The sequence below is a fragment of the Antedon bifida genome, chromosome 2 (assembly GCF_963402885.1).
Source record: "Antedon bifida chromosome 2, ecAntBifi1.1, whole genome shotgun sequence".
NCBI lineage: Eukaryota > Metazoa > Echinodermata > Crinoidea > Comatulida > Antedonidae > Antedon > Antedon bifida.
The window spans coordinates 22,520,342-22,539,373 of NC_136227.1; the positions used below are offsets into that span (position 1 = coordinate 22,520,342).

The following is a 19,032-nucleotide window of genomic DNA, read 5'->3' on the forward strand; positions in this document are numbered from 1 at the left end:
TTTAAAATCTGGACCACTGTGGGTATAAGTGACTTTCTATATCTCTCAGTCTTAAATTTCGGAATTTCAAGCGCATAGCATATCTCTGAATTTATCAGATTTCAGCAAATTGCCAAAAACAAGTGTAAGTAGACCCCTTCTTTCCTCAAGTGAGGGAATATCAATAATTGAAAGAGCATTATCATATAATTGATATAGGCTAGTCAGACCCTAAAATAATCTGAAAGGCCCTTTTCTGGACTCTTTCAATAGCCTTACAATTAATTGGATCGAGACAAAGCGCCATGCCAAACAGATGCAGCCTATTCTAATACCGGTCTTATACGAAGTATACACTGTGATTAAGTCAACACATTAGCTTTCTTAAGAATACATAATGAAAACAAACGTCTGGAGGCTCTAGAAACGATATCAACAGAATTAAGATCTCACTTAAGATTACTTTGAATAATAACACCAAGTAATCGCATATCAACAACATCAAGAACTGATCCATTTAAGCACCAATTGCACCAATTACGTAAATTTAATTTGATCTAAAAATGATTGAATTATATTATAATTCGATGATATCCAGTGTGATTTATTTTTGTTTTATAGTCTGGGGAGGTAGCCTTACAGCTAATGACATGGGTTTCTTAGAGAGAATTCGTAAAAAATCTAATAAAATAGCAAAGTTAAACGCATGCGACTTCAAGTCTAAATATGTAGTTGCGATCCTTAAAATTGTAGAGCGTATACTCGCACAACCGTCTCATTCCTTATTTTTAGAATACGATTTTTTCCCATCATTAGTCCGTATTAGATCTCTTTACACTCGAACTGTTATATATAGAAATTCATTGATTCCGAACTCCATAACTATTCATTCATTAACTAAACATCTAGATAAGATTAGTATTAGTAACTATAAACTGTGTCTCATTGTAGGCATCATGACAATTTGTTGTTATTGGAATTTCTCTTTTGTATGCTCTTTGTATCGTTTGATGTGTTTTTTCACTATCGTGTTTTTTGATGTTTTTTCAAAAAAATAATTTTAAGAGCTTTGTCTGTGTACAAACTACACATTTTAAATGTTTTATATATTTGATAATAAATGCTGTGCAAGCAGCGCATTCAGTCAAGGTAAAGTCAGGTTTTTTATTCAGAAAATGAATAGTAAGGATATGACATTTAGAAGGTTTGGGTACCATGGGTATCATTCATTCATTTAAGTTATCAAGGAGGGATTGCATCATAGGTAAAGAATTTCTAGGGACAACTTCACCCAGGGTGAGGTCGTCTACATATTTCCATCTTGCAGCTATCAATCAGGGCGTCATTAATGAGAGTGAAAAACAACACCGGCCAAGTAGTGTTCCCTGGGGGGACACCACATTTAATGGAGGTGTAGGCTTATTAGCAAAAAAATCGCTAGGTCTATTGAAATATTGATAAAAACTAGACATTTTTTTCTAATTATATTTTAACAAATTTGTATAATACACTAATTCTATCGCACCTTCAGTATGGAAACATTATTTGGGGCAGTACATAATTATGATAGTACACTAGAATCCCTTCTTAAACTCCAGAAAAAGGCTGCTAGAATTATTTTATTTAAAAAGCCATGGCAACATTCTGAGCCACTGTTTAAGCAATTGAATATACTTAAAATAAAAGATATCAACAGAGTTACCGTCTTAGGTTTCATGGCCCAGATTAAAAGTAATGTTTTACCCAGACGAATCCAAATGATATTCAAAAGAAACGAAAATACTACCCATAATCTTCGAAATATTTGTAACGTAAAACAACCATACTCTAGGTTAACGTCTGGTCAACATTTTATCAGTATACACAGACCGAAACTATGAAACGAGCTCTGTAGAAATCACTTAGATATTGTTAAAAAAAAATAAAATACTAAAAAAATATGTAAAAAGAGACATTTTATCGAATTACAGAACTTAAAATGCTTCGCTCATAGAATATATATGCATATATTATGAGTTGTGTTGGTGTGTGTGTGAGTATACACACAGAGCCTGTTTTATATTATATTCATACTTTTGCTATAATATATAAAGAAAAAATTCACATGTACTGGAAGTAATAAACTGAATATTTTCTTTTTAAGAAAAATAAATGTATAAATAACCATGGTAGTAAAATACTATCGCTTTATGATGATTAACAACTCTAAAATGTATATAGGAAATGTTTTTTTTAAAATTTTATATCTATTATGTTGTGTTTATGTTTTTTATGTAAAAGGGTCCTGCAAAAACAGAAGTGTAAACTTCTCTATGCAGGATCCTTGCCATCATTTATGCTATGAAATTATATTTATAAACGATGAGTAAATAAATGTAAGAGGACTGGGCGCCTGCAAACCTGGTGTTCATTACTCGGCTATTGGTGAGAACGCTGCAAATGATGGGAACTAAAGACGACCTCACTCCGAGATCAATTAACTTTATTTATCAATAGATCGAAAACTTTCATAAAGTCAACTGCACATAATTATATTAACATAATTACCACCTTTTTCATCATCTTTAAGAATGCAATCAATGAGACTAATCAGATAATGAGTGAGTGAACTCGTTAAAGCTAAACTGGGTTAGAGACTACTTAGCCCACACCCAGGCAAGTGGAAATATATTCCAAAATATGACATGTACCCTATAGAAAGTACATTAGAGATAAGTAAGCTTAATTTTGAAGAGCATAAACAATTACAAATTATGCCTGAATTTTATTTAAATTTGATTAATGCAATTGTGAAAATAAATAATATTGAAGTGTTAGATCCTCAAAAATGTACAGGAAATTAAATCTCAAACCTTGTGGGAAAATAATTTGTAAATTTGTATATTTATGTACCGATCCCTTATACTCATTTTGAGTCTTAAGATACTTTTTATAAGCTTGTACAAATGTTTTTCTTGGTGCAATATTTTTTGTATTTCGATGTTTTTTAAGGGGAAACTGACTCTTTGAGTTATAGTAATTGTTTTGCTTTAGTTGCCCCTGACCATTGTGCTTTGTTTCTGTTCTGTGTCGAATAAATAAATGAAATGAAATAAACGTATACTGTCAGACGGAAAGTCTTTATACTTCGGTTATTTCTACATTAGCGGTTGTAACAGCCCCTATTAAGGTATTACAACCAAGGCACTAATGTTTGATGAGCACTAAGGTTTGATGAGCCTTGTAAAACTCATCCTAGGGTATTTTGTTTGGAAATTATAAATGAAACTTCCCTTATATCGCAAAGCTATCATTTTTTTAATAAGGAGGTGAGGCTGACTTTTTTTTATATGCCAGCCAAAAACACTTTTATTCGTATGGTTTACATTTATTACATTAATAAAGAAACACATTTTAACAAAGCACATCTTCGGGACCTGTAAAATAAAAATTTAATCAATATTCATTTTGATCAAAATATTCAGACGGTAAAATAGTGTAACTTTAAATCTATACAAACGGCAACAAACGTATTTAATTAGCCCATTGCACAACTGATCTCTGGTTTAAATGGCCATAGTTCTCTGTGGCGTTCCATAGACTTGGTAAAGTTACTTTTTTCACTGTGTAATAATGTACAGTTATTTCTGGCTATTTCAATTTGGCGCGCCATACCTGGCGGCCGAAATGATCATGCTATATTTTGTCCTTTTTGGAGTTTCATGAATTTGGTAGTTCCCATACCACCGGCGGCAGAAATGATTGGCGGCCGAAATGCACTGTGACCGTAAAAAAAGAGAGGTAAACAACAAGCAAGGGATCCAATAACAACACTGTGTGTTCGAATCTTTTCTGTCTCCCGCCGGAGGTACGTTTTACGGATTCCCCGTTTTACCAGGGAAGAGTGAGAATGGTCATTCAGACATTACATACTATATAAAAGATATCGGATCAAGCCGATCAACTAATAAATAAATAATACTACGCCTAGGCTAGCTAGTGTAGTACTGTAGACCTAGGCCTAGCCTAGCCTATGTAATGATAACCCTACTAGGCCCCGTAGTCCTAGGCCTAGTAGCTAGCTAGCGCGCCTAGGACGGTTAGGGCCTAGCCTATGCCTAAGTAGGCTAAGTAGTAGTACTAGGCCTAGCCTCTCTCGGCGGCGCTATTGTACTTTCGCACCTATCTGGACATAAAACTAAAGCCGCAAGGGGACTCGCCATCATCGACATCACCACATATATTACTTATTAGGCTAGTATCATGTATTTATTGCCACATCCACATTCATTGAATTATTTATTCGGTCTATTTCAATATAGGCCTATATTATTATATTCTTTGAATCGTTTATTGTTTCATGAATTTCTTTCAGGACATTAATGGACTGCTAGATAAAAAACAATTTGGTTGTCAAAAAGGCTCCTCAACAGTACTTTACCTTATTGACTTAATCAATACTGTTAATGATCTGGAAACTGGTGGTACTTTTTAAATATATGTACCATCGATTTCGCTAAAGCGTTTGATCGAGTCGATCATACCATTGTCATTAGTAAACTTATTCATTTGGGTATGAGGTCATCTGTTATTCCCATCATTTGCAGCTTCCTTACAAATCGTAAAATGAACACCAAATTCAATAACTGCACCTCGCCTTATAACATGTGGTGTCCCACAAGCAACCAAACTTGGACCAATGTTATTCCTCATCTTAATCAATGATATCAACACGAGAAGCTGCAGGGGATGGAAATATGTAGATGACCTTACACTTGGAGAATCTGTTAAATATAGGAAACAGCAATCTATGCAATCAAGCCTGGATGACATGACCATTTGGTGCCTATTAAAAAATTCACCCATCCCTACAATAATTAATATGCTAACCAGTAGTTCATAGAGCCAAAACGACAGAGCAATATTGCTGTACCTTTGAATTCGTCTTTATTACATCTTTTTTACTGTTATGTAAGTAAATTGTACAGTAATTTTGTAAATGCAACGTTTTTAGCCATGCAGCTACTTGTTGTAAGTTTTATACATAAATAAATAAATTGACGCATCCAGGGCTGCAAATTAACTTTTTCACTTGGTAGCACCATAGATCTATGGTAGCACTATCAAATTTTTATGATGGCTCATAATAATTTTTGGTAGCACCACAAATTTTTTAGTAGCACCTGTTCATCGACAACTAACCCCCCCTTTCCTCAAAACCCCATCCGCGCAGATCGTTTAGTGTGTTTGGGGGGGGGGGGGGGGGGTTATAAAAATGAAATACAACCTTAGGCTGGGGGTCAGGGCCGCTCGGGGGGAGGGTGGTGGCGCTCTTTGAGTAATTATAGGTTGTTTCAATCGATTTCTGAGCACATAAACATTCCGCCCAGAAGAATGCAATTATTTTGGGTTATGCACATTTTAGGCACTGGTCCTGATGCGTCACCGGTTATATTCATGCAAGATCTATTCTTTTTACAGTACAGAAAAAAATTACTGCTTTGTATCTACGCGTAACCTTTCGTAGCCTACGCGTAGGTAGATCGTTCATTGTTCTCTGAACGTATCCTACAATGTACAAAGTATTGTTCGTAGCCTACGATGTATTGTTTATGAATTATCTATATGCGTTGATCGTAGGGTGGTAAACACCAATGTCATCGCCTTTAGAAGCATCAACAAGGGAAACAAACGATGTATTGTTGGCTAATTAAAATCCTAGAAGACGTCAATTTTTGTAGCCGCCCTACACATCGGTTGTCCTAATTTGGCAGGACATCCGCCGACGAGACGACATCGGGCCCGAGGCCCTCGGCTCACGCAGAGAGAGTTTCGGCGGCCTACAACTACACTATATAAATGATTTAATCCTACCTTGGGTTAGCGAATTATAAAAACAACGACACCTAGGCTAGGACACCAACAAAATATATGCAAAATAAATATATATTCCATGTTAAGATTTAACATTGGATTACGACAAAAGGCCCGACCAGAATTTGGAGGGGAAAGACATGCGAATCGTGGGAACAGTTAAGTTTTTTAGAGCTGTATTACGTTTCATGTGACGCAAAATCCAGGTACGCTGTTTGTAGCCACCCCTCGTACCGAGTAAAAAAAACATGTGAGAGATTTGCGGTGGTAAAACAGAGTATCGCGTTTCATGTGACCAAAAAAACTAGGTCTGTATTAATTACGGTCTTCTGTCAGCAGTCTTTTTGAGCGACCGACTGAAAGTTCTGATACTATATTTAGAATGAATTTGTTACGATCTTTTTGTTGGCATCGTTTCTGGATTGACTGGACGTTCGCTATATTATTTTTATTAGTTGGCCTAGTTCATTGTGTTGGATCGCGTCTCTACGTTTACATTGTGGGAAATTTATATTCGCCGTTGAGAGTAAACACGCACGAAGGAAACGGTTACGATTAAAAAATATTATATTTACATACAATTTTAACGATTTTACAGGAAAAGGGGGTAAAAATCAAAGTTAAAAATCGTTAAAATCTTCAATCGTTGAAGTTGACCCGAGTTCACCTGTTCCAAGTTCTTACTGCACGCATGTGTATTGCCCTGGTATTAACTGACCAATCATAGTAATCAAAAACTATGTAGTAAAAGAAGTTGTTCATTCATTTTAAAAGTCTTCTTATTATATTTTGTGGTATTTTATCCATTCGCTTGGCTTTGTTTGCACTTTTTGCATTCAATACTTTATTTGGGGCCAAATTGACCGATTAGACAACTAACTTTTAGTTTGCTTTATAGTGGTTTGAATTGTTTTGTGATTGTTTAAGAAGATAATAGGTATGTTAATGATATCAACAAATTAAATTTAGTTTTTAAAATTTTCTGACAACATCATTGTTCAAACCTGTTCGTAAAATAGAAGGTTCGAAATTGAGAAGTACGTAAATGAGAAGGTCGACTGCATAGAGTCTGTAGAACACAGTTTTTGAACAATCAACAAAAAGATACAGTAACTGTGTTTTCCTGTAACTTTTGATTTGTATTCATTTCATAACTTATAATACTGTATTTACTTAACAGGCTACCTACAATGCCTTCAAAGCAGCAGTTTGATAAAAGTGCTTGGCAGTGGGCAGAAAAAACTGAACCAGAACATGTGAATCAATGTCATCTCAATTCTGCCTATCGTATCAATGAGACAGCTTGTTCTAAAAATTCTTGCAGGTGAGGATTTATTTTTACTGTAAAAATAATTAAAAAATATTTTCAGAAGTGGTGATTGTAATTTGTTATTAATGAGAATGCAGATATATTTTCTCAATTGTATTGTCTGCGAGGGTTTATTAGGACTAATACTCTATTATTATCTATCTACACATACAATAGTTTTTCAAAATTATTTAAAAATTAAATTATTAAAATGACTTGAAGTTTTGAAATGAATGCTGTAAATTTGGTTAATTTCTACTACAATAATGATAAATTCTCTACCAAGGAAGCAAGATACAAAATGCAATCAAAGTACCTAGGAAAACAACTGTAAAATAAATATACGAGGATTGATTGTTAAGATAATAAAGGCTTGTAAGGTCATTAATATATTGATACCACGATCATACATTTCTACAGTATTCCTTTGAAATTCAAATACAGTCTCGAAAAGAAGCCCATACTATCTTGAAAAGAAGCCCAGTGGGCTCGATTTTGAGGACCATTCTTTGTTTTAAAGGAAAAGATAAAACGAATAGTTCCTACACCATCCACCCAGCGTCGGACGAGAGAAAGACGGATGTTTTTAAATAACAAATCCTCAGATTTCCGGCCACATCAACAAACAAAGAAATACCAATGTATTGAAGTTGGATTACATTGAACATTTATGTCAATAGAGGGCACTGCTTTGGATCCCTGTACAGAGCCATATATATAAAGAGTTACGACATTGAAAATTAGAAGCCATTTTTGTGTCAAAGAATTCGCACGCTGAGGGCGCGCGCGTCTCTTTTGTTTAGCAACAAAAGAATAAATGCTAGGGCCTACATGCAAGTCAGGATACATCAAAGCATGAACCAATACAAAAAACACACAAATTCACCCCTCTTTTTATACAGTATATGGCTCTCTGTGTGTTTTTGACACAAACTTTCAGAGACTCGTTCATCATTTCATTTGTAAAAATTTGCCTTTATTATTTTAATATTGTTCATACCCTATTCAATATATTAACAAATATATCCATGACACTTTATTATTTTATTTAGTCATCAAAGCATGCATTATGAATTGAAAATATTACAAAATTGTTATTAATAGGACGTAGTTATGGGATGTTTCGTTCCAAAATCAATCAATCGAACTTTATAATGTACTAGCGCACGCGCGCGCAATATTCTTTGCCGCAAGTACTTCTGTACGCTGTGCACATCGATATTTCACCGTTAGATGTGCAATTACATTTTTTTAAATATAAGAAAAAGTTTAAAGTATTTTCTTGCTCCTATACTTTACATGCATTAACGGAGACAAGTTTGACACAAATTGATCTGCATATCACGTGACTATAATCCAATGTCGTAACTCTTTATATATATGGCTCTGTCCCTGTATATATTTAAAAAAAATTTTATTTGTGTTGATGTTAAGATTTTCTCTCTTTAAATTTGAGATACCAAGTAATCAGCTTAAGGGGGATCCATAGAAGAGCAACTCGTCTTGCTCTTAAACAGGACAGTTGTGCTTTAAAGAGAGGTTAAATTTTCTCTCCTTTTCATCTTTGTCTAGTTGACTGATGCTGCTAAAAAAGTTTATTTGATAAACTGAATTTGGAGTTGGGTCAAATGGCTTAGGTTGAGCCTGGTGTCCCTAATTATCTGAAAAGTACCAAATAATAAATTTAAAGAGAATTTTTCTGACATATTTTACCAGACTGATAAGCATTTGTACCGTCCTGGGTATAAAGAATAGGGAAGCCATAGGACGGTGGTCATGAATAATTTATGCAAGAGCTTTAACAAAGTGGGCGGAGCTTTGCGTGAAATTCTTTTTGAGAACAATGAAATTGCCATTTTCCTGTTTACGGAGAACGACAAGAAATAATATACATATAACCTTAAATATACAGTTCAAATTACACTTAAACGTGGAATTTTCAAAACTCTAAATAATATTTGAACTTCTATTTTAATTGTAATTTTAATTAATGAAATAACATTTTTATTGAGTTAAAATGGCTGTGTTAAAAGTGGCGTTTAAATGCAAGGCCCCTAGCTAGGAAGGCTAGGCCTATGGATCACCAGAGCCAAGCGATTCAGAAGGGCCCCGCGATTGAATAGCATCGAGTAAAATTACAGAATATGCGATTGTAAATTTAGGGATGTAAATAAATCATGTGATGTACATGTTTAATGGGCTCTTAGATAGTGAACACCCCCATAATTAATGTACTCTTTTTTTTCTCTTTTTTTTAAAACCAAATTATTGTTGTTTAAAACAACGAACGGATGCGACGCCGACCGGATGATGGATCTCTGTGGTGGTGGTGGTGGTGGTGGTGGAGAGCATTGTGATGGTATTTTTGCCATTTACTACACACCACAAGCTAGGCTTACGCACATAGAATAATTACTTTATGGACACATTACAACTTTAGCGATTAATCCTCCGGCGCCACATGTGTCGATCGCTGTGAAGAGGAATTTCATCATTGTTTTGAGCGAGGCAGCGCAGGCTGAGTAGGGCCTAGGCCTAGCTAGCATTTTCGGCCAGTTGCAATTTATTTTAATGTTTTAATTACACCTGAACAAACAATATAAATAATAATCGGGGTTCGTAAATGTTTCAAATAATATAATACACAATTTGAATTAGAAGTTTATCGTAACTATTTTATTTTTATTTTTCCATATTTAGGCTAGGCCTGGCTAGCTATGCATAGTAGGCTAGGCCTGATCGACTGTAAACAACATCGTTGGGAATTTCGCAATTTCCTCCTTTTTTTTTCATTGATCATTTGTGAAACTTGCGAAAATAAAGGGCACGCGAAAATGTTGGTCTAAATACTGTACGGATCTTTTTCGACGAACTACTGTACTAATAAACTTTGATCGAAAAACACTTCAAACGAAATGAACATTTGGTAATGCGGTACTCCGAAAATGCCTCGATAGTGCATGTGTTGTGTACTGTGTTTTGGTGGTCTGTTAACCTCAGATATATACCCTACAGCCGGGTGAATAAGTCGATGTAATTTAGTATACAATGATTGCAGTAATCGCCATGTCTTTAACACACATCAATAAAACGCCAAATACGCCATAAAAGAACACCATGTTTCTCGTTTATTTTTATCGTTTATACTGCATACCATTATTATATAAAAAACCTTCATACACAAGAAAAAAGTTCACGATATTACACTCCACTCAGGGGTGTAAATATACCACGCTAACGCTTGCACAGACGATGGAAAATGGTGTATTTTTGGAGAGTGATGACGTCAGCATTCACACGAGGCGCGAGCTAGACAATGTGACACTGGTAGTAGGAGTACGTGTGAAAATAACTCAGTTGTGGGTATTTTCCGAAGATTTTAAATCGCGTTTTCTTTTTAAACTCTTAAATTCATAAATAGTATTAGTAATTAAACTTTTAGCTCTTTCACTATTTAGGCCTATTTACACAACTAATGATAACCCTAGCTCTAGGCCTACTCTTCTTAATTAAAAAAAGAGTCAGGTGTGTCGAATCCACGTCTAGCGACGGTCGCGGGTATGTTGCATCTTTTTTTTTTGAGAATTAAGGGGGTGGCTAGCCACCCTATTCACCCCCTAGATCCACCACTGAGGACTGGTATACTCAAGTAAAGGACGAACGTATGTTGTAGAAGTAAAACCAGGTCATCCTTTGGGGCTCCAAAACGTTTCAGAATGTATAGCATATATAGTCAACGTGATGCCTTGGAAACGATTCTTTTATCTGCATGTCCCTCTTGAGGTCACTTTGCAGATGCACTCCAAGAAGTTTCACAATCTGAGATTCTTCGAGTATAACACCATCCATTTGTAATGGCTCAAATTGGGGAACATTACGCAACAAATGAACACGCATCACTTGAAACTTTACAGGATTTGGTGTTGCATCATTCTCCACACACCAGCTGGAAGGAGCATCAAGGTTGCTCTGAATCGAACTATCTTCAGGTCTCCATACTGAAATTACCTCGCCAATCGTCAGGTCATCAACAAACTTCCATCTATCAGGTACATTGTTGAGCAAATCATTAACCATGATAGTAAATAGGATTGATCCTAATTTAGTACCCTGAGGCACTCCGCATGTAATTGGTTCTGGCACTGAAACTTAACCACCCAACCGCACAAGATGATTTCTTTGCGAGAGGAAGCTATACACCGTTGGAATAAGAGAGGGCATGATATTAGGCCAAATAATTTGTCAATCAAAATTGAATGGGTGACCCGTCAAAGTCTTTACTAAAATCTATGGCACATACATTCCCATGCTATCTAATCCTGACAAAAGCCTATTACAGAGTTGTACAAGGTAATGAGTCGGTGAGAAACCCTTCGCATTTCCAAACTGTTGGGAAGCCATAAGAGATATAAAATCAGTAGCTATCCAATCAGAAAGGAAGCTCTCAAAAACCAAAAACAGGCGTGATGGATATTGGCCTCAATATGTGCATAAGGTGTAAAAGCCTTCAGTAGCCTACAGCCTACAGTGTATGTAACGGAGCCAACGTTACATTAATAGAACAGGATACCGCACTCCTTTGGGTTTAAAACAAGGATTATGAATTACGCAGAAACATAAGTTGCAAGTCGTCTTTCAAAAAATATTTCTTGTTTGACTAAACCACCTTTATCCAGCAAGCTGCCTGGTAATTCAACGTAGTCCATTCTACAATTCAATATGTTAACACGCTAAAGAACATAAGTAACTAAAAAACGCCTCCACGGCAAACAACAGGCTATATACCGTTATTCACCTGTGCATGCAATAGTTATTTAAATTAGGAGATTGTTCAAGAATACAGTTACAGTTACATAAATACATACGAATCATTATAGGGATTCTTACCGTATGAATATTATTATAAAGTGTTGCACATTAAACAAGTGTTGCAGATTGTTTGTTTGTATATCAGAAATATGCACAAAACTAAATGGCGAAGTGCTGTTTCTACTAGGCCTACATTGCAATTTAATTTAATACATAATAAAACAGTGCATGAATAGTAGGGTAGGGTTAATTGTGATCACAAAAAGCACAGCATTAAACAATGGTTGGTAGTTTGGTACTTACCCAACTGAATGTTGTCTCATCTGCTGGCGGGAGACAACAATTTACAAAAGAACGTAATACCATGTGGAATAGCATGGGCTCATTCACCTAGTTGTAAGTTTGTGTGTGTGTTATTGTAAAATTTATTTTATCGAAAAAATTAAAAGGCTTTAAAAACTAAATAAAAAATCTTTACATGAAACTACATGTAATATATAACAGTTATATTTACAGTATTAGGACGTCATCAGTTAACCCACTAACCAGTTTTACATTAACAAACCTTTTTTCCCTTACTCAAATTATAATATAGATGGTTATTAAAAAAAATCATCAGGAAAAATGAATTCTAATTCTCTTTGAAACCATCACTTTTTTCACCCTTGAAGCGAAAACATGCAAACCACTGGTAAAAAATATCTTATCAGGTTATAGCTAGACAAAGAAGTAGTACGCAAGCAAAATTGCTAAATTATGGGAAATCAGACAATAACCACCAGGACAATACCCACCCATTATGGTTGTGAGATGTATGACAATGTTAGTGTTGGCTTACATTTTTTGTTACTGTACTTCCTATTATTTTATAGTGCTCAGTATTTATTTTTCTCATGATCAATAATCTGCAGCTTCGAAGGACTAACACGGAAAGTATTGGAAAGAGGATGAGTTTTATCCCTCATGATATTTCTAATCTTATTTAAATTAAATTGGTGGTCGGTGGTGTCATTTAATCTTTATACTGGCTTGGTTAGTTATTCTATGTAACAGCTTCTTATAACTTTCTCTGAAGGAATTGTAAAAACAAACTTATACAAAATGTCATAAATTAATACTTTGCACAATAGATTATAAAAAAATTAAATGGAGCCTAATTTTAATGAATAAAGAACAATTATACTGCAAACTCTCAATTTACTTTTGTAAGTAAAAAACGATCATAAATCAAAGGTCGTCTGAATCAGTACAGTAGGTCAGCTACCTATGTTGTAAACATACATTATTTGTATATTATTATTACAGTAGCATTTCAATTTTTTCTATTTGTAGAAAAAACTGCACAGGGAACCCAAATTGCCTAACTGGACTTGGTGAAAAAGAGTGGCTAGGTGCCATTGATGATGAGTACTGGCTTGACATAGATGATCCAAATGAAGAAAAACGACCAGAGGTAAAAATGTAACTACTAGTAGGGCCTATATTTGTCAGTAAATGTGCTATTTTAGAGGTTTCAAATGGATGGAAATTACTGTAATATGAATATTATCTTTGCGTATTATAAGATCCATTGAGTACAATGTGTTTTATTGATTGAGGAGACGCTAGCCTCAAGTAATTTAAATTTCATTTAAAAATTACAAAATGTTGAATTAAATTATGCTTGTATATTTTTTGTTGTTGTTATATAGTAAACTATAAACTATATAAAATTAATGAATATTTCCTTCTCATTTTAGAATTCATTTGTGGGTTTAAAGAATCTTGGTGCAACTTGCTATGTAAACACATTCCTGCAGGTAGGCCTACTGAAACAGAGTCGATGTAATTAGAAATATAAAGCACAGGATAATTTATAACTTTGTTCCATAAGGGGCCTTTGGCAGATCATTGACAATCGACAAGGTTATTTTCTTACTGCACTTTACGTTGATAATATTAATGAAATAACTTCACATTATTATTAATTCTAAGAATGATTAATAAAACCAGGGAGCTAGAGGGTGTCCACAGATGGTTCTTGAAAAGCTAAAGTGCAGACCTACATAACTGAAAATTGTCATAGTAAATTTTTATAATAACATCTTAATGGCCAATTTACACAGACGAGCGGTAATGGTAAGCGGAAAACAAAGATATAAAATCTATGTTATTTCTTATGATCATTTACATAAAACACGGAGCGGACGTGCTCGGGACAGAAACAGATTCTATTTTGTCAATATACCGATGATAGTCAGTCAGAATGTGTCTAGTCAAGGTCATCAGTACCTGCAACATGCACTAGCCTTGAGGCCTACAAGCACCTCCTTTCCAGCACAACGCTTGCTAATTCCACACGCTGTGCAAATGTAAAAACAATTTCAATCGACAACATGCACCTAGCTGGGGCACATTGTTTATCCTAAATTTGTTTTTGTTTTTAATCGCCAATAACTAATCATTTAACTCAATTTAAATTAGTATACTGGTTTTCAATTGTTAGTAAAGTTCAGTACGGAAATTATGAACTCACCTTCTAAATCATTGAGCGAATCATTTACTGATTTAATATATTTTTCTTTACGTAATTTACTTACTCTCAGGTGGTTCTCAAGTACAGGAACTTTGGCGTAATTAACTTGAAATTGTCAAAATGTACACAGAGTGAATGAATACAAATACGATGGAATTTTGTATATAATATAATTGTCACCCTGGGATTTAAAAACTAAACCGTGGGACTAAGCCCATTCTTTTTTTATTGCATGCGTTCGCCCGCCATTTACTATGATGTAACACATATTGTATATAACAGACATAGGCCTATACTAGTTGACATATATGTGGTGATTTTCGGTATGGGAATTGAGAAATAGTGATACCTGATTTATTGGCCAGAATTAACCAATTAAACCAGTATTTTAATATAAAAATATCTAAACTACCATCTTTGAAGATTTTGTGTTCGAAACAATGCAGCAATATAGCTATATTATCATTACATATACAGTAGTTGGTGTAATCATGTTTCTTGCTGAAGTAGGTAACGGGTAAGAGTTAATAATAAAGGTACAATTGTTGGAAAACTGCAGTGAATGTTTAGTTTATGTTAGACATGGTTTGTCATTATCCTGATATTCAGTACACAAATTAAAGAAAAGGCATATAGTACCAAGAAAGAAATTAAAAATCCATGATAGTCGAGGAGCCTGGAAAGCAATGCAGACCATAACTGGCTTTAAAGATGGGCTCTGGGAATAAAATTTATCATCTTTTTACTTGTAATATTGTTTTATGAAAGGTGAAAATTGCAATTGACAAAATGAATGTGTTTACCCAATGCAAGAAAAAGGCTGTTAAACTATACAATAAAACATAGAAATGAATAGCTATTATTATACAATTTTGATCAATAATTACATTTTAATGACCTTTTTTCATGAAATTTTCTCATTTTTACAGGAAAATTGGTTCTGGCCCAATTAACAATAGCAACATTTACAGCAGCTCATAACAATACATCGTGACCAAAAACCATAGAATAAACATTTTACAAGCAGACATGATTGTTGTTACATTTTGTGACAATTGTCACAAAATTAACAGTATAAGTTAACAAATGTTGCAATGACAGAGGATGTTTATAAAGATAAGAAAGCTCATGAATAATAATGACCTTTATAGAAATTTCATAACCACTGAAAAAAGATTCACTAGATTTTAATCCTAAAAGACAAATTATCTATTCTATGTATTTAAAATCAAGTTATATTTGTAATTTTTTACTTTGGGCCTTTATTTTCAACATTACTTGACATGGTGATACATTGTTAGAAATTTCATTTTTGGATCTCACCTTGGCATTAACAGGTTTGGTTTCACAATGAAGACTTCAGAAGGGCAGTCTACCTTTGGATACCACCTGAAGGTAAGGAAAAAGAAGTAGTTTTATTTAGCATCATTTCAAATCTGCCTGTGTAACACAAAATTAGGTTCCCTTGGTCTATGTTACGCAAGGCTAGATCACCTAATTTTGCAGGCTAAATTGTTCGGCATGAAAATGGATCAGCACATTTTCTACCCATAGAGGACTTTATCACTACAAGCGACTGTTTTTTGGGGTCAACACGGACCATGACAGGGGGGGGGGGGGGGGCGGAGGGCCGTCCTTGCCGCTGGCCCCCTCCTTTTGTAATATATATATATAAATTCAAAGGCAAAAAACTGAAAAAATGACAATGCTGTGGGTATGGCTGGATCTCAATGTAGTTTATCAATCAATTATTGACTAGTTAAGTCAGACAATGGACCGCCGTTCAACGGTGAAATTTGCTGAGTTTGTAAAGCATTTGGGTTTCAAACATAGGAAGGTTATACCCCTCTCTGGCCTGAAGCAAACGGAGAAGTTGAATGCTTTATGCGTACATTTCGAATGTCCTGCTCACAGCCACTGCATGGAAACAAGAAATGTTTGCTTTCCTTCGAAATTATCGGGCAACCCCTCATTCCACTACTGGTTACCCCCAGCTATAGTTCTGTTTGGCCAAGATGTAAATATAAAAAAAAATTTTTTTTCAAAAGGGGAGAGAAATAGTGATCCAATAAGAGAAAATGATAAAAAGAGTAAAGCAAACATCAAAATAAATGCCGAAAAAAGGAGACAAATTAAAGAGTGTAAAATAGAAGCTGGTGACATAGTCCTGGTTAAACAAAATAGGATTGACAAATTCACTACCCCTTATAACAAACACTATTAGTAGTGATCAACAAGAATAATATGATAACTGCCAAATTCCCCAGGGGAACAATCACCTGGAACTGCTCTCATTTCAAAAAGATCATCTTACCGACTAGAACCAAATCATTGATGATCACAAGTTGACAGATGATCAAACCCTGATAAATATACCTCCCCAACCTTGTAGATCTGGAAGGGTGCAGGTTCGACCACAGCAGTTGATAGAGCACATCTGATTCTGTATTGGTCTATATATGGTAGTCAATCGTAGAGTTGGTTTTGTTTAATGTTTTTGTAGTTTATAGTTTTGTTTTAGTTTTTTGGATGGGCAAAGTTCTTAACTGAAGTGTAGAAGTCTTTAAAAATGATTTTTTTTTTGGTTGCAATTTTATTTACAGTTACAGAGGAACATAAAAAAATCAAATGTGGAAACAATAAGACAGAAGTTGTTGTATTCAAACCTAGTACAGTTGCAGGGCATCTACAACATGTTTTTGCTCTCATGCAATATAGCAGTAGGAGGTATAAAAGCTGATTTTTTTTCTGTTCATAAATACAAGATATTCTTTCTTTTACATCACATTTTTTTTACAACAGAAAGTAAAGTATGTAAATATTATACTATCTTCATAAATATCGAATATCAGAAAAATTTCTTTGGCATGCCACCTAGTAGAAAAGCATTAGTATAGTATTGAAACCATGTGCTAGCATGTGGTGTTTGATCACAATTAACTGCTATGTTTGAGGGTCGTATTAAATGGTAAATAAAAAGTGGACACTTTCGTATTAGACTTTACCATGTTTTACAAAAACAATACAATTGAAATATTCTGTAGACCTATAATATAAAAAGAACAGGCAATTAAGGAAAAATGTTATCAAAACTAAAATATTTAGTTTAATTGGCTATTGTTATTATTATTCTTAAATCTAAATATTGTACAGTATTGAACGTTCAATCAATCCAAAGGAACTTTGGTCAGACTGTAAACTTTAATTGGTTTAAATGATTTCAGATACATTGACCCAACTGACTTCATCAACTGTCTAGGTTTAGACACAGCCCTTCAACAAGATGCTCAGGAGTTCTGCAAGCTGTTATTGTCATTACTGGAAGATACGCTATCAAGGGATACTAGCCCCACAGTCCAGCACATAATTCAAAATCAATTCTGTGGACAGTATGCATATACAACTCAGTAAGAATAGTTTTGTATTCTGTTCTGTATTAATAGATTTATGTTTCTACAATAATCTAGGCTCACGCAAGCATGACATTTCCTTTCGCGAAAAATGACAAAAAAAGTTATAGATTTTTTTTAGGCAATTGGCCTTTTTTACTCAAATTTAAAAAACGATAAAATTACCAAGATATTGCTGTTATGTACTACTATGCCTATATTGCGCGAGATATACAAATTATTTCAGATGGCAAAACCAAACTTTAATTATTGTTTATATAAATTGCCTTTATGCTTTATTTTTATATAAATTGCCTTTATGCTTTATTTTTATATAAATTGCCTTTATGCTTTATTTATATATAAATTGCCTTTATGCTTTATTTATATATAAATTGCATTTGTACTTTATTTTTATATAAATTGCCAACAAGCGAAAATATAGGCACTACAGTAATACAGCCGACACTTTACCCACAATCCAGGCTCATCACAGGTAAATTTCACTACTTCCGAATCATCGATCGATCAAAGCAATTTGTTGAAGATTACAACATTTTGTTGCCAAATCAATTCTACCATCCAGAAAACATGTACCTTAACCATGCAGTTTTTTCCGCCGACGAAATTTGGACAAAACGTGGTTAATTAGGTAACAATAGGACAGCATTTATTCAACCGTTACGGCATTGAGTAATTCATTTTTCTGGCGATGGGCTTTATTTAAATTTGTTTTATCAGCAAGACAAAAGGTCCCAGCCCTGTCATTATTACGAAAAAATAACTGTGTTTTTATTATTTAAAAAAAAATCCGTTTGATATTCATTGAATTGTCTTTTTCTGTGTTTTTGCCATGTGTGATCTCATGCTTTAATCGGCAAAATAACCAATTATAATTTAACTAATGATATTAATTACATTGCCGATTGAAACACATTTCAGCTTGAAGTATCATGTTATTATTAATTAGAATGTCTTTTTTGCTACACAAAAAAATACTGGTACTAGTTTGATGAGGTGTACTGTGGAATCACTATCATGTAACGCTGCAGAAATATTTACAGTAGGCCTGTTGTATGTACGTACATCATGTCTCAATATCAGTTGTTCGTTTCTTTTGTCTCTTTGTTCAACGCATTTTCAATGATTGCAGGAGCACGCTGTGCCATGAGTTCTGA

General features: G+C 34.3%; 1 protein-coding gene across 1 annotated transcript in view; it reads left to right on the forward strand.

Moving 5' to 3' along the window:
* Nucleotides 1-3,744: 3,744 nt before the first annotated feature.
* Nucleotides 3,745-19,032, forward strand: part of LOC144858615 (ubiquitin carboxyl-terminal hydrolase 48-like) — a 43,612-nt gene continuing 28,324 nt past the window's right edge. Inside the window, exons 1-7 of the mRNA XM_078714695.1 lie at nt 3,745-3,826; nt 7,013-7,156; nt 13,283-13,403; nt 13,690-13,749; nt 15,803-15,860; nt 17,069-17,192; nt 17,690-17,872. Coding sequence (XP_078570821.1) covers nt 7,023-7,156; nt 13,283-13,403; nt 13,690-13,749; nt 15,803-15,860; nt 17,069-17,192; nt 17,690-17,872 — 680 coding nt within the window. The 5' untranslated portion in view covers nt 3,745-3,826; nt 7,013-7,022. The remainder of the gene's footprint in view (nt 3,827-7,012; nt 7,157-13,282; nt 13,404-13,689; nt 13,750-15,802; nt 15,861-17,068; nt 17,193-17,689; nt 17,873-19,032) is intronic.